Below are 21,407 nucleotides of genomic sequence, written 5' to 3' on the forward strand. Positions count from 1 at the left end.
ACATAAGGGAGTGGCGAGACTGGGATTCGGATCCAGACTGTCTAGCTCAGTGCTTTTTTAAGCATGGTGCTTTTTAAAGTCGGGAGACCTGGTGTGCATACCGGCTCCGCTGTAGGACATATAGCAGCGGCTTCCCGGCTCAGAGCCTCAGTTTTCTCTCTCTGTGAAATGGGAGAATGACGGCATCTTCCTTACCAGGGAGGTGGAGAGAGGGCAGCTACCTTCCAGACTCTCCCGCTACAACCCCCCACCCCACCCACGCGTACCTCCGGCCGAGGTTTGGGGTCTGAGGGTGGGGCTCCGGTGAGGGGGCGTGGCCTTGGACGTCCTGGCCCAATGGGAACCGGGAGGGGGGCGGGGGACCTCCTCCCAGCTCTGTCCAGCACGCGAGTCCTCCCTCGCAGTTCCATCTACCTCGCGGGTGCCCCAGAGGTCTCCGACCCCAGCCCACCCCCAGCCCACCCGCCCAGCCTGCGGCCCCCCTCTTCCTATTCCCCGATCTCAGCCCGCGCCCCTCGGGCCTCGACATCATGGGTGACGGAGGAGAGGGCGAGGATGAGGTCCAGTTTCTGCGGACGGTGAGTATCTCTGTGCTAGGGGTCTCTGGGGTCATCTCTCCGGTCCCTCTGAGTGTCTCTTTGTCTCCGGGTGTCTCTGTCCTGATTGCTCGTAGTCTCTGAGTCTCGCGATCTATTCCTCTGTCCCTTGGGTGACTGTCACTCTGTCTTTCTCCTTTTTTTTGTCCCTCAGTCTCGCTCACCTTTCTCACCATAGAGAATTAGAAGAATTTGGGACTGCAGAATGGGGAGGGGGGATCTTCGGCCATCCTCTCTTCTGACATTAGCTATTTGTCCCAGAGAAGAGGGGCCGCTGAGGCAACACCCCCCCCCCCCCCACCACCACCCTGGAAGCCAGCACTTGGGGAAGGTGGTTCTAATTCCTGAGCTTAATTTAGCTGTTCCCCCTGCCCTGCCCCCCCCCCCCCCCCCCCCCCCCCATCTAGGCCTAATTCTCTTCTTGCTGTAGACTCTGACCTAATTTAAATTCTTGGGAAGGGGGCTGGGGTGGGCTGGGCTGGGGCATCTAATTCCTTTGAACTCCCAGCCCTTGAGGGTCTCCTGGGGTTCCCTTGGGTTCCAGGTCTTTCTTCCCCTCCTCCCTTTTGGTAGGAGGGCCAAATATGGCTGCTAATGGTCTCTGGGTAGTGTCTCTCTCCCTATTCATCTCTTTGGGTTGTCTCTGTGTCTCTGTCTCTCCATCTCTGCCTTCCTGTCTCTCTCTGTCTCTGTCTCTTTGTTCTTTAGCTTTAGGCTCTCTGCGTTTCATTCTGCCTCTCTAGCTCTGTCTCTCCTGTCATCTCTGATCCCCGGCTGGGGGGCAGGGGTGGGAATTGGAACAACAGGTGTCCCTCCCAGAATAGCTGGCTTTTCTGGGGACTGGGCAGGGGACAGGGAGAGGATAGGGGGGAGGGCCTGTCTATCTCAGAGTCCTTTCCACTTCTCCCTCCCGGTGGCTCAGCTGGGTGTGGGGCTGTGAGTATGGTGGGGGGGATGATGTTCTCTCTTCTGGGCCAGGTCTGCTGACCCTGCACTAGCCCCCTCTCCTCCTCCTCCTCCTCCCAGGCCCTGGGAAATGCTGACACAGCATTCCAGGCCCCCAGAATAGGACCCTGATGAGCTGGGTCCGGTTTCCTGGGAGGGAGGACCGGACAGCTGGGGCTGGTAGTGAAGGATAGGGACAGCTGGACATTCAGCCACGGGAGGAGGCCTAGCTTCACACCCTAGACTCTTGCCCCAGCTCCAGCCCCTTAGCAGACACCATGGGTTGGGCTCTCGCCCCCCTCCTCCCTGGTCCTAATAAGACCATAGCCATGGCCATGAGCCCTTAAGCAGCCACTCTGCGTCAGGGTCCCATGCCCAGGGCCCTCGGCCTCCCTGAGATATCTAATTATATCCTCGGCTGCCCTATCTTCTGAGGTAGGGCCCTATCTTTATCTCGCTGGGAGATTTGAGGGAAACCAAGTCCTGAGTGGTAGAATCACTTGCCCAAGGTCAAGGCCAGGAAGTGTCATCTCTGGGTGCCTCTGGGAGCCCGCCTTCCTGCCTTCCCAAGAAGAGAACTGAGCTCAGACTTGCCAGGTTAGCCTGTGCTGGGTTGTGGAGGTCTGGCCCCGGCATCTCTTGTCCCCAGACTAGGTCCTTTTTCGTGAACTTTACTGAGATCACGTGGCTTTTCCCTCAAACACTCTGGACCACATCCCACCAGTCAGAAATACATTTTATATTGTCACCTACTACGTGCAGATGCACACATATTTTAAAAATCCAACTTCACCGAGGTATAATCGATACCAATAAATTGTGCCCATTTTAGGCGTCCCAATTCAGTGAGTTTCGACAAACTTTACACACCCATGTAACCACCGTCATAATCGAGACATAGAACCTTTCCTTCACCCCGGAAAGTTCCCTCTTTTCCATTAGTCACTTCTAGGCTCTCATATACAATATATGCTCCTTTGCCTCTGCTGCTTTTGCCCAGCGCATTTTTGACATTTATCCATGTGGCGCACATCGAGAGCTCATTTCTCTTTGTTGCAGAGTGGCATCGCACTGTGTGGATATGCCACAATTTGTCTATCGGTTTACCTGCCGATGGACATTTGGGTTGCCTCTAATTCGTGCTATTAGGGACAAATGGGGTGAATTCACACACACCTATTTTTAACTGGGACGAGTTTCCTAAAATGTAGGTAGCCCTTGGAACCGCAGGGCATGTTGCTATGTGCTGTTCTTGCTCCGCTTTATTTCACCTTTTAAACACGGGGGCACGGCCCCCAAAATGATTTCATTTCCCCTTCGTGGGTGGCGACCTCTAGCCGTGCGAGGCTGGGGTGTCTCAAAGCACGGCCCACGTCAGAGCCTGCTGAGGGCTGGTAATGGTCCCTGTTCCCCGTCCACCCCAGATCCACAGAATCATGCTCTTAGTGTCGGGCGGGAAACTAAGGCAGCAAGGAAGCTGCATTTGTAACCAGGCCACCTTCCTTCATTCTGCTGCAGGAGAAAGTTAGAGAATCTTGGTGTACTGACTAGGCTTCCGGTCTCTGGGTTACATGCTGGCTTTGCCATCGGCCTGCTTCCTAACTTCGGGCAAGTGATTTTAATGTTTCTCTCTGAGCCTCAGTTTCCTAATCCGGAAAGTGGGGACGAAAATAGGTACCATAAGGACTCAAGGGATCCATGCAAAATGTCTCCGAGCTCATCTCCTCCCGCTTCCTTGCTCGTGCTGCCGCCGCCATCCCATCTCCCTTTCTATTCCTCAGCGCCCTCAGCGCCCTCCAGCCACAGGCCTTTTGCACAGGCTGCCGCCTCTTCCTGGAACGTTCTTCCCCCAGAGATGAGCAGGCCTGATTTCTTCTTGTTATTTGGACCAGGCTCAGCTCAAATGTCACCTCCTTGGAGAGGCTGTCACTTCACCCGCTCACTGGTGTCACACACCCCTACCCCCAAAGCCACTCTCCTACATCACCCTGGGTAATTTCTTTTCCATAACACTTATCACTGACATTCAAATTATTCACTTGTTTATTGCCTCTCCCCCACAAGGATGTCAGCTCTGTGAGGACAGGGACTTTGTCTGCTTCATTCGCTGCTCTGTGTCCAGTCTAGATCAGTGCCTGGTAAGAGCGGATGTTTAATGAACGTCTGTCAAAGGAATGTAAAAGGTCAGAGCGTAAGGCCTCGCAGACAGTAAGTGTTTAATAAGTGCAAGCTCTATGTCCCTGTGCACACGCGAGCGCCCAGCGCGTGCCAGGACGTGGGGGTTGGAGACTAAAGGGCAGAGCAGTTATGGGGCCTCCTGCCGACACATCAGACGTCTCCTTCCTTCCCGGCTGAGGGCAGACGGAGGGCTGTGCGTGTGCTTCGAAGCCCAGGACTGGGGCACGTTTGTGTGAGATGCCGGATGGAAGGGCTGGAGGCCTTGTGGCCTCGGGCGGGACGCCTAACACCCTGGAACCCGTTTCCTCGGCTGTAAAAGGAAACAACCGCTGCCTGACTCAGCGGTGAAGAGCCGGAGTCTGTATCATTCTCGACTGTCGGAAAAGCGTCGGCCACTCCTCCGCGTACATTGACATCAGTGCTAAGTGTAGATACGGGCAACTTTACTAACACGTGAAGAGGTGGCCTAGTGTTCTAAGAGTGTGACACAGAGAGCTGGGATCAAATCCCAGCTATGCTGTGTGACAGCAGTGTGACCTCTGGGTCCCAGTTTCCACGGGTTTCCGTTCTGGTCACCTCCGAGGGTCGCCGTGGGGATTCCGCAATGAGTTCATATGTGTTAAGTTCTTGGAAGGGGACCCAGCCCATCGAAAACGCTTTATTTTACTTACAACTTCAGTTTATAATCTCGAAAGCACCTCAAACTTCGAGAAAAGCTGCAAGGTTACTTCAAAGAACCCCCACGTGGCCTGAAGTCATTTCCCCCACAGGTTAAGATTTGGCACCCTTGATTTATCTCTCCCCCTCCCTCTCTCGGTCTACACTTCACTTTCCCCCTCAACTCTTTGGGGATAAGTTGTGGACGCGGCACCCTTCACTCCTAAAGTACTTCAGTGTCTGTTTCCGAAGAAGCAAGGGCAGTTGTACAAAACCGCAGCACGGTTATCAACGTCAGGAAGTGTAGCATTGCTCTGATGCCATTATCTGTCGCCGTCCTACCTCGGCGTTTACCGGAGATGACATCGGGTCCATTGCGGCATGTCCCCGCCCACCCTGGATCCAGTCTGGGCTCTGGAGCTGCATTCACATACCCTTAGGAAGAACTCCTCGGGGGGCGCCTCGGTGGCTCAGTCAGTTGAGCGTCCAACTCTTGATGGCGGCTCAGGGCGTGATCCCAGGGTCGTAGGATCGAGCCCCGTGTGGGGCTCCGCACTGAGCTTGGAGCCTGCTCGGGATTCTCTCTCCCTCTCTCTCTCTCTCTCTCTCTCTGCTCTCTCTAAAATAAAATTTAAAAAAGGGAAAGACAAGAAAGCACTCCTTAAATGATAGCCATTACTGAAACAATACACAAAGAGAAATTAGAGAAGGCTGAGCTTAAAAGCCATTGAACTTGGGGTGCTTATAGTTTCCACCCCCAGTGGCTCACCTTGGGGGCCCTACTGGAGCCAGCTGGACTGGGGTTCAAATCCCAGCCCGTCCCCTTATCAGCCATGTGGCCTTGGAAAGCTGTGCCCCCTCCTTGAGCCTCAGTTTCCCCATTTTAAAATAGGGATGACACTCGTGCCTGTCTTGTGGGGCGTGAGAAGTGTGTGGAGCCCTGGGCACAGGCTCCTGTGTGATGACTTGTGAGGTGGGTGTTATCAGTCGCCACCTGTCCCGTGAGGAGAGGGGCGGGGTGATGGCGCGGTGTCCGCGGGGCCCTGACCCCGAGCTCTGCCCGCAGGACGACGAAGTGGTCCTGCAATGCAGCGCCACGGTGCTCAAGGAACAGCTCAAGCTCTGCCTGGCGGCCGAGGGCTTTGGCAACCGCCTCTGCTTCCTGGAGCCCACCAGCAATGCCCAGGTGTGTGTGGGAGTGTGGGGGTCTGTGGGGGCAGAGGCCAGGGTCCAAAGAAGAGGGGGGTGGGTCTGAAGAGAGGGTGCTGCTAGGAGAGAAAACGGAGAGGGGCTGGGAGGGAAAAGGGGCTGAAGGTTCCAGGCAGGCGGGAGGGGAGGTCTGAGGAGGGAGAGCAGGGGACCTGAGGGAAGAGGGAGGGTGGCTGGGGGCATGGAGGGCCCTGAGTTCAAGGAAGAGGGGATCTGAAGGTGGCTGCTGATGAGAGAGAAAATGGGGAGGGGGGTGAAAAGGAAAGAGGGCCAGAGGTCTGAGGCAGGTAGGGGTGGAGAAGCAGGGGCTCGGGAGTCTCAGGAGGCAGGTGTCTAAGGGGGCAGAGGGCCTTGGATCCAAAGCCAAAGGCCCTGGAGGGCTGGGGGACACTAGCAGGGGACTGGGGGGCCGAGTGGGAAGGGCGTTAGAGGCTGAGACTGGAGGGAGCCTGGGTCTGAGGGCAAGGTGGACTCAGGGTCTGAGAGAAGAGGTGACCTGGGGGGTGAGGGCAGGGACTGGGAGAGGGAAGGGACGTGGAGTCAGATCACGTCTTGGCCTCAGAGGAGGCCAAGGGTCTGAGCGGGTTAGAGAGTCTTGGGTCCAAGGGGGAGGGTGTCTGGGAGTCAGGGGATTGGGTGGGAGACTGGGGAGGGAGGAGAAAGGTTGGATGTGATTTGGAAGCAGGGTTCACGGGCATGTGAGGGAGAAGGCAGGAGTTGGGAGCGTCTGCTGGTGACAGCAGGAGACGGCGGGGGTGGGGGGGGAGCTCCTTTGGGATTGCAGAAATTCGGGTTATCTGCAGGGGGAGGCATGTCCCGTGGCGTTGGAACAGGTGCAGCGTGTCTGAGAGAAGGCTGAGGCTCGTTTTGGGATAGGTGGGGGGTGGGAAGCTTCCATGAGGCTCGGCTAGGGTTTAGGTGTTTGAGGGAAGGAGGCATGTCTTCTGTGTTGCCGGTGTCCGTGGGGGTGGCAGGGTGCAGGGGCTCCTCCGGGGACCGGGGCCAGGTCTGGGTCTCCAAGGGGTGTGGGTATTCAGACCGGCGCTCAGGGGCCTTCGCGCCCCCCACTCACATCCTCCCCAACCGCAGAACGTGCCCCCCGATCTGGCCATCTGTTGCTTCGTTCTGGAGCAGTCTCTGTCGGTCCGGGCCCTGCAGGAGATGCTGGCCAACACGGTGGAGGCTGGCGTGGAGGTGAGGCTCCCGGCCTGGCGGGGCGCGGTGGCAGGGCTGGGTGGGAAGCCACGGGGGTCGCTCACCACCTGCTCTTCTTCCTCTCTCTGCCCCGCCCCTCACAGGCCCTCAATTTGGATAAGTGGGTAGGTCTGGCCTTGGGTGTCACCTGCCTCTTCCACCTCTCCTGGCCCCAGGCCCTGCTCTTGGGCCCACGTCCTGCACACAGGGGCTGGGGGTCTCCCCCACCCCAGCTGTCAGGGGCTGTGGAGCCCAGACAGGCCAGCCAGGAAGGAAGGAAGGGGGTGGGGGCTTCTGAGCCCCCCCGACCCGTTCCCCCGCCTGCTCCTTTGTCCTCTTTCCCATCCTTCCCTCCGCCCCTGATCCCAGCTCTTCTCTGCATGGGACCTCTCCTCTCACCTCCCCCCTGCCCCAAGTGTGGGTCCCCTCCGCTCCAGGAGTGGGTCTGCCATGTGATCAGGTGGCCCCATCACATGGCGCCCTCAGAGCATGGGCATGTGAGAGCCAGGATGGGAGGCATGACGCCATCGAGTGACCGGGTGTATATCCGATGTACCCACCCCGGGAGGGGCCCAGGCTCCTTGTGCTTCGGCGTGTGTGGCGGCGCAGGGCGGGGTCCCTATGGGGATGTTCAAATATTTAACACCTGGTAGGACTACCCAGGTGCACATGGGCTGCCGCTCAGCTGTCTTATGACAGGTTACGGCGAAAGGGACCAGGATCCACGGAATATGAGTTAGGGGGGACTCTCAGGAGACCAGCCGGAAGAGCAGTTCGGCCTCCCTGAGGGACTCTGGGGCCTGCTCAACAGGATGAAGGAGGCAGGGAGGACAGAGTGGGCTTTGGGAACTAGAAAACACCCTACCCACAGGCTTCTCAGAGACACAGCCCCTACTTCCATGAATGGGGAAACCGAGGCCAAGAATCTGTTGAGGGTCTGAGCTAAGGCTTTCTCCTGTCCGGGGGAGCATGGTATTTTATGGGGAGCGTACTGCCACGTAGGATAGGCCGGATGCCTGGGGCGGGGGCGGGGGGGGGTCTGGTCTCACTCTGTGCCCTCTCTCCACCCCCTCCCCCCTGCAGTCGTCCCAGGGTGGGGGACACAGGACACTCCTGTACGGCCATGCCATCCTGCTCCGGCACACGCACAGCGGCATGGTGAGTGTGAGAGCGAGGGGGCGAGGGCAGGGGCGGGGCGAGGGCAGGGGCGGGGCGAGGGCCGGGAGGAGGCTGACTCCCCTCTGCGATCCTAGTACCTGAGCTGTCTTACCACCTCGCGCTCCATGACTGACAAGCTGGCCTTCGACGTGGGACTCCAGGAAGATGCCACAGGTGTGGGGCTGGAGCGGGGAGGGCGGCGACGGGGGCGCTGTGGCCAGGGGCCGCGGTGGGGAAGGTGCAGGCCCGGCGGGGGCAGGGACGGGGGCGGCGAGGGAGACTCGGACCAGCGTGGGGGGACCCGAGGCAGAGAGTGTGAGGGCGGGAGGCAGAGAGGGGGTGGTCGTGATAAGAGAATTGGGGGCCGAGGGCTGGGGACCCCTCGGGGAAGGGCATTCTGGGTGGTCCTCATCCTGACAGCCCTGCCCCCTCCCTAGGGGAGGCCTGTTGGTGGACGGCGCACCCGGCCTCCAAGCAGAGGTCGGAAGGAGAGAAGGTCCGCGTTGGGGACGACCTCATCCTCGTCAGCGTCTCCTCAGAGCGCTACCTGGTGAGCAATCCCGCCCCCCCGGCATAGCTACTACTGCCCAGGGCTGGGGGCGCACGGGGTCCCCCGTCTCCCGGTCACTGATTTGCCAGCTCTCTGGCCCCAGTGGTCGGACGCCTGATTCCTGGTTTCCCGACCTCTGACATCGATTTCTGGTCTTCCGGGCCCCGCTGCCCAGTTTGATCTTGGTTTTCCGATCTGTGATCTCTGATTTTCTGTCCCCTGTCTGCCGGCTTCCACCTTTGGTTTCCGGCCTCTGACTCCGGACTATTCTCACCCACCGTCTCTGACCGCCACCTCCCGGCCGCCCCCAGCACCTGTCAACGGCCAGCGGGGAGCTCCAGGTGGATGCCTCCTTCATGCAGACACTGTGGAACATGAACCCCATCTGCTCCGGCTGCGAAGAGGGTGAGGGTCCCAGACCTCCTGTCCCTAAACGGAGACCCCCAGAACAGACCTCCCACCTTGCCCCTCAAACATGTCCATACTGACCCCAAATCCAGAACCCTGGAGTTCAGACTCTAAACCCCACACTCAGTATCAGACACCCAAATCTAGACTCCAAAACTCACATGCCCCACTCAAGGTCCTGGAGGGCAGACCCTTAAACTCAGATCCAAAGCTTAGAGCACCGCATTTGGAACTTAGCCCTCAGATCCGCAAGCCTTAGATGGCAAATACAGACGGAGACCTCAGCTCCCCACACCCAGACCCCCACATTCAAACTCAGATATCCAAGCCAAGACCTCTAATTCCGAACCCAAATCTCAGCCAACTGACCTCAGATCTCCAAACTTTAACCTCAGACATCTAAAATCATCTTCCAAATTCTTCCCGTGCTAAGATCCCAAAGCATGACCCCAAAACTTTGACCCCAGCTCTTAACACCCAAACCCCACACCCAAGCTGAGACTCAAACCACAGATCCTGAAACTCAGGCCTTAATGTCAAACCCACCAACTTCTAACTCTGAAGCTTCTCCAACTCAGACTTCAAAACTGTCAATGATAACTTCAGACCCCGAACCTCAGAACTCCAAAATCAACCTTCAAAGTTCAGACCCCAACCTCAGACCCAACCATAAAACCTCTAAACCCAGACCCCAAATCAAGACCTGACACTCAGAGCCCAATATCCAGAAACGTTAGACTTAAACCTCTGACCCCAACCTCAGAAATCCAAACTCAGACCCACATCCCCCCCCCCCAACCTCAGCCCTGTATACCCAGACCCCCAAACTTAGATTCCCCACCTCGGACCCCAAATCTCATACCCCTGCTTCAGGCCTCAAACTTAGCCCAAATCTCAGACTGCCACTTTAGATCCTAAAACTCGGATCCCCAACCTCCCACAGGGGAGAAGCAGGACCCCTGAACTCCACTTTGGCTCCCAGGCCTGTCCAGGGCTCCAGCCCTACAATGATCACTTTCCCTTGCTCCTTTCCAGGCTATGTGACCGGAGGCCACGTCCTTCGCCTCTTTCACGGACACATGGATGAGTGTCTTACCATTTCCCCCGCTGACAGCGAGGACCAGCGCAGGTCTGGGTTGGAGACAAGAGGCCCTGGGGTGTTGGGGCAGGAGGGGAAGGGTAAAAGCAGGCTTGGGGCGCCCGGACCCTGTGGGTGGGGTTGGGGATCACATTCTGGGAGGAGGGCGACTGAACCCCTGACCTCACTCTCTCCCGTGTCCCCAGGCTCGTCCACTACGAGGGGGGATCTGTGTGTACCCACGCCCGCTCCCTCTGGAGACTGGAGCCACTGAGAATCAGGTGGGAGGGGCTGGGGCTAAGAGCTCCTGGGGGGCCTGGGAGGGGAGAGAGGGTCTTGAAGGAAGATCTGAGAAAGAAACTGGAGGATTTTGAGGGGAAATCTGGGGGGCCCCAGAAGGTGATGAAGGTCTTCAGGGTCCCAGAGTCCTGGAGGAAAAGGACCTAGGGAGGGTGTGCATTCCTGAGGAGAGATTGGGGCTCCTGAGTAAAAGTGTGGGGAGTAGACGGAGAGAAAGTGGTGGGTCTGGGGAAACTGGGAGCACTGGGGAGCCCTGAGGAAGTTGTGAGGGCCTGAGATAGGACTGGGGTTCCCAAAGGAGGGCTAGGGGTTCCTAAGAAAGATTTGAGGGCCCCAAGGAAGGTTTGGACCCCCCTGGAAGAAGGCTGGAGGCTTGATGAGGTTTGGACCAAGACTGTGGTGTCCATGGGAGGACTGGGGGATCCTCTGACCCCCCGGCACCCTCACCCTTTGCAGCTGGAGTGGGAGCCACCTCCGCTGGGGCCAGCCTCTTCGTATCCGGCATGTTACTACTGGGCGGTACCTGGCGCTCACCGAGGACCAGGGCCTGATGGTGGTCGATGCCAGCAAGGCCCACACCAAGGCCACCTCCTTCTGCTTCCGCATCTCCAAGGTCGGTGGGGTCAGGGTGCCCTCCCTCACTTGGGGCCCCAAATCCGGCCCCAGCCTCCATTCTGCAGTCTCTCCCTGATTAAATGCGCAGGCAGAGGAGGCTGACCTCTGTCCCCTGCCCCTGCAGGAGAAGCTGGATACGGCCCCCAAGAGGGATGTGGACGGCATGGGTCCCCCTGAGATCAAGTATGGGGAGTCACTGTGCTTCGTGCAGCATGTGGCCTCAGGCCTGTGGCTCACCTATGCGGCCCCGGACCCCAAGGCCCTGAGGCTTGGCGTGCTCAAGAAGAAGGTGGGTGCCTGGCGAGGGGAAGGGGCGGGGGTGCCGGCAGGGGCAGGAAGGAGACCGAGGGGTGATCATGCTTGAGCCTTCAGGAGTTTGAGGGTAGGACTGAGAGAAAGATGGGGACTCAAAGACAAACTGAGATTGAGAGAGGAAAAAGAAAGAGGGATAGATATACAGGGGGGAGAGAGGGAGGGAGAGGAGAAATGGGGTGGAAAGAAAGAATAGAGTGAGGGAGAAGGAGAGAGAGGGAGAGGGAGAAAGGGAGAAGGACAGGGAAAGAGAGAGAGGGAGAGAGAAACATAGAGACAGAGAAAAGCAGAGACAAAAAGACATGGAGACGGAAAAACAGAGAAAGATAGAGACAGAGAAGCAGAGATGGAAAAGACAAAAAGAGACAAAGACAGTGACAAACAGACCAAGAATAACATTCGGCAAATTATGGAGTGCCCCCGTTGTTCTAGATGTGCGTGTGGAAAAATAGATGAGATATACAGACCTGTCTCCTGCCCTCCCAGACTCAGACATGGTAAATAAACCGCCTGTAATGAAGTACATAGCTTTCCAGCTGAAGATTGGAAAAGCTACTCTGGGCGGAGGGCATGGCATGTGCAAAGGCCCTGAGGTTGGAATGAGGTTGATTTGTTGCAATAACAGAAAGAAGATCCAGTTTGGCTGGAGCGCAGTGATTGAGGGACAAGTCTTGGAAGATAAGGACAGAGAGGAGATGGGAGCAGATCATGTGGGGCCTCGTGGGCCATGGGGAGGGTCCCACCTTTTACTCCTAGTGAGATGGAACCCCAGTAGAGTTTTGAGCAGGCCAGGGAGGTGACCTGACTCAGGTTCCTTAGCTGCTCGTGGGAATAGATGAGTTTGGGGTGAGGCCCAGAGTTGGAGTAGGGAGCCCAGGGAGGCGACTGCTGCCATGGTCAGGTGGGAGAAAACAGTGGACAGGACCAGGGTGGGGAAGGTGGCAGATTATGTTTGTAGCTTGAGGGCGGAGCCAACAGGATTTCCTGACAGACTGGATCTCGAGGTGAGAGGGGCAGGGGTCGAGGATGATGCCATGATTTTTGCCCTGAGCCACTGGAAGGATGGAAATGCCATTAACTGAGTCAGGGACAGCCAAGTGTCAGCAGCTCAGGATGATAGGGATCCAGTGTGTAGAACAGAGCCCCTCGATAAAGAGTGAATGACTGGGAAGACTAGGGAGATGTTCGTTTCAAAAAAACGAAGCTTGTAATTGGATACCTGAGCAGAGGATATAGAAATGGGCCTGGTCCGAGGGGGGGTAGTGGGAGCCGTCAGCGGTGGGTGGTATTTACAGCCACAGCACTGGACAAGGTGCTCGGAGGTCAGCTCAGGAGAAAGCTGGAAGATGGTCTCATCTTACAGAGAAGCTTTCAGGCATTCAGCCTGGGACATGTTAAGTGAGGGTGTCATCACACCTTTCTGGTGGGAGGGTGTTAAGTCAGCAGTAGACACAGGTGGAAAGGGTCTGGCCTGGAGACAGACAGACAGGACAGTCAGAGAGGGAGACACAAACACAGAATCAAAGGCGGATAGAGACAGAAGGCAGAGAGAGATGGAGATACAGACAGAGTGGGAAAGACAGGGAGAAAGAGACAAAGCATGGGGTAGCGATGTGAGATGTAGGGAGAGAGACAAAGACAGGAACAAAGGGGGGCAGGGAGATGGAGCCAGAGGCAGAGGGGAGACGGGGGGGGGGGGGTGGGGCGGGGCCGGGGGGGGCACAGAGAATAAGAGTCAGATGAAGAGGGACAGAAGGGGGTGTCTGGCAGAGAGATTCAGTGGAGGATGGGGGCAGCTTTGGGGCTAGAATCTGGATGGAGATCTGGGGGCAGATGATCCGTCCTTGGTGCTGGGCCCACTCCTGACCTCTCTGCCCCCCCCCCCCCCCCCCGCTGCCAGGCCATACTGCACCAGGAAGGCCATATGGACGACGCCTTGTCACTGACTCGCTGCCAGCAGGAGGAGTCCCAGGCTGCCCGCATGATTTACAGCACCGCTGGCCTGTACAACCAGTTCGTCAAGTGAGCCACCTGCCCACTCTGCCCCCCCCCCGCCCCCTGCGGGGCCACGCCTTGACCCCCCCAGGCTCCCCGTGGTCATACACCTGACCCCTCTAATCCCACCTCTGACTTCCACACCCCTAACATACACAGGATCCCTAACCTCTAAACCTCTGACTTCTGTACACTTGACCCCTAATCTGACCTTGACAACCATGATTTTGACTTCACATCCCTGATCACCCCTGACACCCAGATCCTTGATCCTGGACCTCCCCAGCCCTGACACCTGCTTCCACCCACCCCCCTGTGCTTACACAGGAGTGAGTCCCAGTCCTAGCTCTGTCGCTGGCCACTGTGTGGCCTCAGGCCAATGTCTGTCTGTCTCCGAGTCTCAGTCTCCCGCTCTGTAGAATAGGTGTGTCTGTAAGAGTCCTTTGGGGGCAGGGTGTAGGACTCGCGAGCGCCTCAATGATAGTCAGCGCTCGGGGCTCCTGGCTGACAGGTGCGCCGTCCCCACAGGGGCCTGGACAGCTTCAGCGGGAAGCCGCGGGGCTCGGGGCCGCCAGCTGGCACAGCGCTGCCCATCGAGGGTGTCATCCTGAGCCTGCAGGACCTCATCGGCTACTTCGAGCCGCCCTCCGAGGAGCTGCAGCACGAGGAGAAGCAGAGCAAGCTGCGCAGCCTGCGCAACCGCCAGAGCCTCTTCCAGGAGGAGGTGGGGCCGTGGCGAGGGCGGGGCGGGGCCTGTGGACGCGGGGGCGGAGCCTGAGGGAGGGGTGGGGCCGCAGCGATGTTGGGGCGGGGCGGGGCCGCGGCGCGGGGCGGGGCGGAGCCTGAGGGACCTGAAAGCGTCTGTAGTGGTTTCAGAGCCGGCGGCGCCTGTATAAACGGGGCGGGGCCGCAGACCTTCGGGGAACAAGTGAGGGGGCGGGCCTTGAGGAGAATTTGGGGTGGTGGGCGGGGCCTTGAGGGAAAGGCAGGGCGTTTGTCAGAGCAGGGGCGGTGCGGGTGGGAGCGAGTTGGGACCGGAGCGACGCGGGTGGGGCAGGCCTGTTCCCTTACCCCGGAGTGGGGCGGGGCCTAAGCGCAGGTCTGTGCCGAGGCGAAGCCTGTAGAAGCGGCCAGGCCTGGGAAGAAGTCTGAGGATGAGGCTGCGGGACTCAGGAGTCGGGGGGGGGGGGGGGGGGGGGGGAATGGTGTCTGTGGGGGCTCGGCCCGCAGTTGGGAGGACTGAACCAGAGTGGGGCATGGGAGGAGGGGCAGGGCCAGAGGTGGGTTTTGGGGCGTCAGGGAGGGTCCTGTGCTGGAGTCAGGAGCTGGGGGGTCCGTGTGTTCTGAGAGCAAGAAGGGAAAAGATGTGGAGCGGGCTCCGCCCAGCAGGGGGTCAGAGTGAGGGGGACCGCACGGGGTGGGAGGAGGGGACTGGACAAAGGCCCGGAGGTCTGATGTCCCCACCGGGTGATAGGGGAGCATGTTCGTTTAAAGGCTAACAACTGACCCTCCTCCTCTCCAGGGACTCCCCAATCTGATCCAAAAGTGATAATAGTAACAATAACGAAACTTATTTGTGGAGTGGAATTAGTATAGGCCAAACGTTTAGAACCGTGCCAGCACGTAGCAGATGATATATAGGTGTTAGTGGTTATTATTACTTTGAATTTGGCCATTATTGTGTGCTAAGGGTGCTATATACATGACATCCTCCTGATAACCCTATGGGGGTTGTAATTCTCATATTACAGATGGACCACAGAAGCTCAGAGAGATTAAATAACAGCCATCTATCTCCCCAACAAATATGCCAAGGGGTATAGCTGTCAACAAAACAGACAAAAATCTCTGTCTTTTTGGAACTGACATGTGGGGAGGATAGATGATGATCAATAAAATAAGAAAATTACATGGTATATAAGATGATAAGTACTGAGAAAAAAATAAAGGAGGGAAGTAGCAGGGAGTGCTGGGGTTGTTGCAACTTAAAATAGAGTGGTCTTGGGGTGCCTGGGTGGCTCAGCTGGTTAAGCAACCAACTATTCGTCTCGGCTCAGGTCATGATCTCACAGTTTGTGGGTTTGAGCCCCACCTCAGACTCCGTGCTGACAGTGCAGAGCCTGCTTGAGATTCTCTCTCCTTCTCTCTCTGCCCCTCCCTTGCTCGCTCTCTCTGTCCCGCTCTCAAAAATAAATAAACTTAAAAATTTTTTTTAAATCCTTAAAACAGAGTGATCAGTGGGCGCCTGGGTGGCTCAGTCGGTTGAGCGTCCAAACTCTTGATTTCTGCTTAGGTCACAATCTCAGGATCGTGGGATTGAGCCTAGCACTGAGCACCAAGTGTGGAGTCTGCTTGGGATTCTCGCTCTCCTTCTTTCTCTGCCCCTCCCCTGCTCACGCGTGCTCTCTCAAAATAAATAAATAAACTTAAAAGAAAAGTAAAACAGGGGCACCTGGATGGCTCAGTGGGTTGAGCGCCTGACTCTTGGTTTCAGTTCAGGTCACCATCTCATGATTTCGTGGGTTCGAGTCCTGCGTCCAGCTCTTCGCTGCCAGGGCAGAGCCTGCTTGGGATTCTCTGTCTCTTTCTCTCTGTCTCTCCCCCACTTGTACTGTCACTGTCTCTCTCAGAATAAATAAACTTTAAAAAAATAAAAAATAAATAAAATAGACTGGTCAGGGAGGGGACCTGAGTGAAGAGAGGCAGCCACATGTACACCTGGGGGAGGGACAGAGAGGAGACAAAGGGGAGAGCAAGTGCACAGGGAGTGTGCTTGGCAGGTTCTAGAACCATGAGGAGGCCAGGGCGACTGGGACAGGGTGAGCTAGGGGCAGAGTGGGAGGAGATGAGGGCAGAGAGGTGACGAAGGCCAGGCTCTGGGTGAGGACTTTCACTTTGGGAGCCACAAGAGGGATAGGTTCCCTAAAATCACAACTAGTTAATGACGCAGCCACTCTGTGTGACTCCAACCGCCCTCTACCCCCGTGTGCTGCCTCTCTTACTAGTGATAGGGGCCCCCAGCATAGAGACACAGGGATTGTCACAGTAGCACTATACGTAATGGCCAAAAGCTAGAAACAGCCCAAATGTCCACCACCAGCATGGATCCGCAAATGTTGCGTGTTCACACACACAGCGGATATAGGTACTACTCCACAACGAGAATGAAGGGACTACAGACACGTGAAACGGTGTTCTTGAACTTAAAATATAACACCCAGCAAAAGACTCCATGTCCAGAAGAATACTTATTGTGTATGCCAAGTTCAAAAACAGGCAAAACTCAATTAGACTGTTTACTGACGCATACATAGGCGGTAAAAATAGAAAAGCAAGGAGAGGATTTCTACAAAAGCCAGGACAGCGGTTATTCCTCGCAGAGAGGTTTGTGTGGTCAGGAGGGGCATCCAGGCGACTTCTGCGTGGCTGGCGGTGTTCTCTTTCCGGGCTTGGGTCACGGTTGCACAGGTGTTCTTTGTATCTGTTGAGCCATACACGTTTGATCTTTGGTGTGCACAGATCTGCCTTTGCAAATTTGCCTGCTTGCTAAAATCTATTTGTGACCCTCACATCAATACTTGCAGCATCTTCGTGGTCATTCGTGAACATGTGCGGAGTGGCAAAAAATTTGTGTCGGTGGCCCTCGTGTTCCCGGCCGAGGCTGAACAGGGTGATGCTGCGCCTTCTTGTTTCGGCACTCGGCCTGTAAACAGGTGTCCTTTTCATAGTATATTTAGTGCCACATTTTCCACACGCTGGTGTTTTTTTGTTGAGTTCGCTGTTTAAAGTGGCCCCCGAGTGTAGCGCTAACGTGCTGTCTAGTGCTCTCGAGGGCAAGAGGCTGTGGTGGGCCTTATGGAGAAAATAAGGGGGGGGGGGGAATGCTTCATTTAGGAGGAGTTAGAGTGCTGTTGGCCGTGAATTTAATGTTAATGCATCAACAATATATATTAAATCAGTGTCTTTAAACGGACACACATATGTGCCAAGATTATGTATTGATTGACGAAAACGTGACTCAGAGCAACTCCCTGTGTTTTCCCCGGGAGAGGTGAGTGGTTCAGGATTTGCTAACTCCGTGTTCATGGTGACTTTATAGAACCTAACTACCGCGAATAACAAGAACTGACTGTATGTATTATTGTATGTGCTTTTCTGTATGCCTGTTATAATTCACAATAAGAGAAGACAAAGTTTAAAATGTAAAATGCAAAAAAAAAAAAAAAATCTCTTGGGTGGTTGGTGCGGAGAGTAAACTGAGCCAGTTAGGACCCAGAGTGGGATGCTTGGAAGTGGATAGGATGGAAAGAAAACTTCGGGAAGGAAAAGCACAGTCAGTCCTGATGGTTTTTTTTTTTTTAATGTTTATTTTAATTTTGAGAGAGAGAGCACAAGCAAGGGAGAGGCAGAGAGAGAGGGAGACACAGAATCCGAAGTAGGCTCCAGGCTCTGAGCTGTCAGCACAGAGTCGGACGCGGGGCTTGAACCCACGAACCATGGGATCATGACCTGAACCAAAGTTGGACGCCTAATTGACTGAACCACCCAGGGGCCGCAGTCCTGACGTTAATAAGGACGTGTTATGTTGGGAACCAAGGCAGAGAGGACAAGGACGGATGTGGGGAGCTGAGGAGGAGAGGAGGGTGATGGGAGTGAACGGGAACGTGGAGCTAATGTTGTTGGATCTGGGAACATAGTTGCTGGTTGTTGAAGTTAAATGAATTAGCAAATCCAAGAAGGGCAAGGAAGAGAGGGCCTGGGACTCCCATGGTGACCCGCCCATTTTCCCCACCCTAGGGGATGCTCTCCTTGGTCCTGAACTGCATTGACCGCCTAAATGTCTACACCACGGCTGCCCACTTTGCCGAATTTGCAGGGGAGGAGGCAGCCGAGTCCTGGAAAGAGATTGTGAACCTGCTCTATGAACTCCTGGGTAAGGGGCCTGGTTCTGGCTTCCCCTAGAGCACCCCAGCTCCTCAGTGCCATGGGGTCTGACGCCTCTTTTCCGCCCTCAGCCTCTCTGATCCGTGGCAATCGTACCAACTGTGCCCTCTTCTCCACCAACCTGGACTGGCTGGTCAGCAAGCTCGATCGGCTGGAGGCCTCCTCTGGTAGGAGAACCCAGGGGGAGGGGACAGGGGCTGGCACAGGGGAGGGCCGCAGTCACTCGCCTACCATTCTGCCACCTGCACAGGGATCCTGGAGGTGCTGTACTGTGTCCTGATCGAGAGTCCTGAGGTCCTGAATATCATCCAGGAGAACCACATCAAGTCCATCATCTCCCTCCTGGACAAGCACGGGAGGAACCACAAGGTTGGCCCCTCGCCCTGACCTCTCATCCCCTGAACTCTGAACCCTGACCTTTTCCCAGGGCCCCGGAATTCTCCACCTCCCTCACTCCCTTTCTCCGCCCCATCTTGTCTCTTACCTGGACTCCACTCCCACATGCTTCCATCTCAACACAAGGGTCTTAAACTTACGGTTCTTAAACGGATTCTGGGCCACAGATGTGCTTCATTAGATCTCTGCAACATTTTTATTTTTTAATTTCTGATTTTGTAGTCTTTAGGTGGGCTGCATATACGCCCTCCAGCTCGCCACAGGTCCTACCTGTTTCTGAGAGAGACAGAGAGACAGAATGTGAGTCGGGGCGGGGCAGAGAGAGAGAGGGAGACGCAGACACAGGATCGAAGCAGGCTCCAGGCTCCGAGCTGTCGGCACAGAGCCCGACGCGGGGCTCGAACTCACAGACCGCGAGATCGTGACTTGAGCCGAAGTCGGACGCTCAACCGACTGAGCCACCCAGGCGCCCCGCCCCACTGAACAATTTCTAACCACCTCACATATGTACATTATCCATCTGGCACCAGCCCCTGCTGATCTAAAATCTCCTCCTGACCCCCCTGCTCTCACTAACCAACCTTTTCCCTCCTCCCTCTGACTCCTCACCTCCTACTCCAGTCCCTCCTTCCTTAACACTGCTGACGTCTTACCCCAGATCCTGCGGCCCCCGGCCTGACCTTTCTCTTTGACCCTTGACCTTCCTCTGTGAGCCCTGACCTCGCACTTCCACCACCTCCTTGCCCATCAAAATCTCCACCTCTTGTCCTGGCACATTATCCTTAACTTCTGACTTTCCACCCCGGATTCCCCGCCCTGGTGCTCTCACAACCTGACCTCTGACCTCGACCTCCAGGTGCTCGATGTGCTGTGTTCCCTCTGTGTGTGCAATGGCGTGGCCGTGCGCTCCAACCAAGATCTCATTACCGAGAACTTGCTCCCTGGCCGTGAGCTTCTGCTGCAGACAAGCCTCATCAACTATGTCACCAGGTCTGGCCCGTAACCCCTGACCCCAGCCTGACCTCACCCTGACCCCAGACCTCTTAACCCTTTCCCAGAACAGAGACTCCACACTCAGGTGGATGTCCCTTTCTCGGTCTCCCACCCCAAGACTTAACACCTGGTCCTCACAGATGTCCTCTCTTGCCCCAGCTCACCCCCGGCCCCCCCTCCTCTTGTCCTCTCTCCCTCTTCCATTTCTGCCTCTGTCAGTTCCTCTCTCTTTCTCTGTCTTTTTCTGCATTTGCTCCTTTTGCTATCTATCTCCCTCTGTATCTGTCTCTATTTCTCCTCCATTTCATTTTCTCTCTCACCCATCTCGCTCTGTTTTTTGAGGTCTCTGTCTCTGCTTTCTCTCTGTCTCCATGTCTCTGCCTTCTGTTTTTCCTGTGTGTATCTCTCCTTCTCTTCTCCCTTCCCCCCCCACCCCTGCAACAACCTGGCTTTGCTCCCCACCTCTCCCTCACCCCCTCTCCTGTCCCATCTTCCCTGCAGCATCCGCCCCAACATCTTTGTGGGCCGAGCAGAGGGCTCCACACAGTACGGCAAATGGTACTTTGAGGTGATGGTGGACGAGGTGGCTCCGTTCCTGACAGCTCAGGCCACCCACCTGCGGGTGGGCTGGGCCCTCACTGAGGGCTACAGCCCTTACCCCGGTGGCGGCGAGGGCTGGGGCGGCAACGGGGTTGGTGATGACCTCTATTCGTACGGATTTGATGGGCTGCACCTCTGGACAGGTACCTGACCCTTCCGGGGGCCCTCATCCCCGATCATTGGCCCCAGAGCTTCTCAGACTCTCACCATACACCTTAGGCTTCTTGGGATCTTGATTCCCCACAAGAGGCCAAATTTTGACCTCTGATTCCTAATTTTCCAAGACCCCAACCCTAACGCTTCCAGAATCTTGCCCCTAACCTGCTTCCTCATAGTCTCCAGAACTCTGGCCCCAGGAGATGTATGATCTCTGACCCAAGAGATCCTTGAAAACTGCCCAGATCATTATGACTTCTAACCTTTGACTTCCAGCCCCCAAGGGTTCCAGTATTCTAACTCCAGGGTGACTGTAATCTCTGACTCCACAGCTCTCAAGACCCTAACCTCAGGGGAACCTTGACCTCCTCCCTTATCTCAGAGATCCAGAACCCTCCATGGGAACACTTGACCTTAGGGTTTCCAGGATCCAGATCCCATGAGATTCTCTAATATCTGCCTCTTGCCTCTTGAGACCATTAGACTCTGACCAGTGAGGTCTTGAGACCCCTGACTTTTGACTCTTCCCTGTGACCCTGGTGCAGGACACGTGGCACGCCCAGTGACTTCCCCAGGGCAGCACCTCCTGGCCCCTGAGGATGTCGTCAGCTGCTGCCTGGACCTCAGCGTGCCATCCATCTCCTTCCGAATCAATGGCTGTCCTGTGCAAGGCGTCTTTGAGGCCTTCAACCTGGATGGACTCTTCTTCCCTGTTGTCAGTTTCTCGGCTGGTGTCAAGTGAGGACTTGCCTTTGCCCCTTGCCAGGCCCCAGACCTGGGACTGTCCCAAGACACCTTCCCTAGTTACAACATGGCCTACTATAAGGCCAGGAGCCTACCCTCACTGGGCAGCCTACCCTCAGGACTGACTGGTCAGATCCTTATGAGAAGGTCCCAGTGATCTCTACATGGTCCCAAACACTTTAGTGTCCTCCCATTGATCCAGACCCTCCCAAAGACCTCAGCTTCTTCCCAACCCCATATCCTTCCAGCGACTTTCACGTGTCCTCCAAATTGCACAATGACCTTCTAATAACTCTTCCAGGGGCGCCTGGGTGGCTTAGTCGGTTAAGTGTCCGACTTCGGCTCAGGTCATGATCTCGTGGTCCGTGAGTTCGAGCCC

The 21,407-nt window shown here is 56.2% G+C and overlaps 1 protein-coding gene across 4 annotated transcripts in view; it reads left to right on the top strand.

Annotated features, from left to right (window-relative positions):
• Window positions 1-429: 429 nt before the first annotated feature.
• RYR1 (ryanodine receptor 1) overlaps window positions 430-21,407 on the top strand; it is a 117,391-nt gene continuing 96,413 nt past the window's right edge. For all 4 annotated transcript variants that reach the window (XM_086689675.1, XM_086689677.1, XM_086689676.1 and 1 more), the window contains exons 1-19: window positions 430-578; window positions 5,443-5,562; window positions 6,675-6,779; window positions 7,863-7,937; window positions 8,033-8,111; window positions 8,375-8,487; window positions 8,799-8,892; window positions 9,931-10,024; window positions 10,180-10,254; window positions 10,730-10,886; window positions 11,013-11,177; window positions 13,101-13,222; window positions 13,724-13,919; window positions 17,993-18,128; window positions 18,211-18,306; window positions 18,390-18,508; window positions 19,392-19,525; window positions 20,030-20,271; window positions 20,830-21,022. In XM_086689675.1, the coding sequence (XP_086545801.1) occupies window positions 531-578; window positions 5,443-5,562; window positions 6,675-6,779; window positions 7,863-7,937; window positions 8,033-8,111; window positions 8,375-8,487; window positions 8,799-8,892; window positions 9,931-10,024; window positions 10,180-10,254; window positions 10,730-10,886; window positions 11,013-11,177; window positions 13,101-13,222; window positions 13,724-13,919; window positions 17,993-18,128; window positions 18,211-18,306; window positions 18,390-18,508; window positions 19,392-19,525; window positions 20,030-20,271; window positions 20,830-21,022 (2,363 nt within the window). In that variant the 5' untranslated portion in view covers window positions 430-530. The remainder of the gene's footprint in view (window positions 579-5,442; window positions 5,563-6,674; window positions 6,780-7,862; window positions 7,938-8,032; window positions 8,112-8,374; window positions 8,488-8,798; window positions 8,893-9,930; window positions 10,025-10,179; window positions 10,255-10,729; window positions 10,887-11,012; window positions 11,178-13,100; window positions 13,223-13,723; window positions 13,920-17,992; window positions 18,129-18,210; window positions 18,307-18,389; window positions 18,509-19,391; window positions 19,526-20,029; window positions 20,272-20,829; window positions 21,023-21,407) is intronic.

Source organism: Puma concolor, chromosome E2 (genome assembly GCF_028749965.1).
Source record: "Puma concolor isolate L17-30 chromosome E2, mPumCon1.1.hap2, whole genome shotgun sequence".
In the NCBI taxonomy this organism is placed as follows: domain Eukaryota; kingdom Metazoa; phylum Chordata; class Mammalia; order Carnivora; family Felidae; genus Puma; species Puma concolor.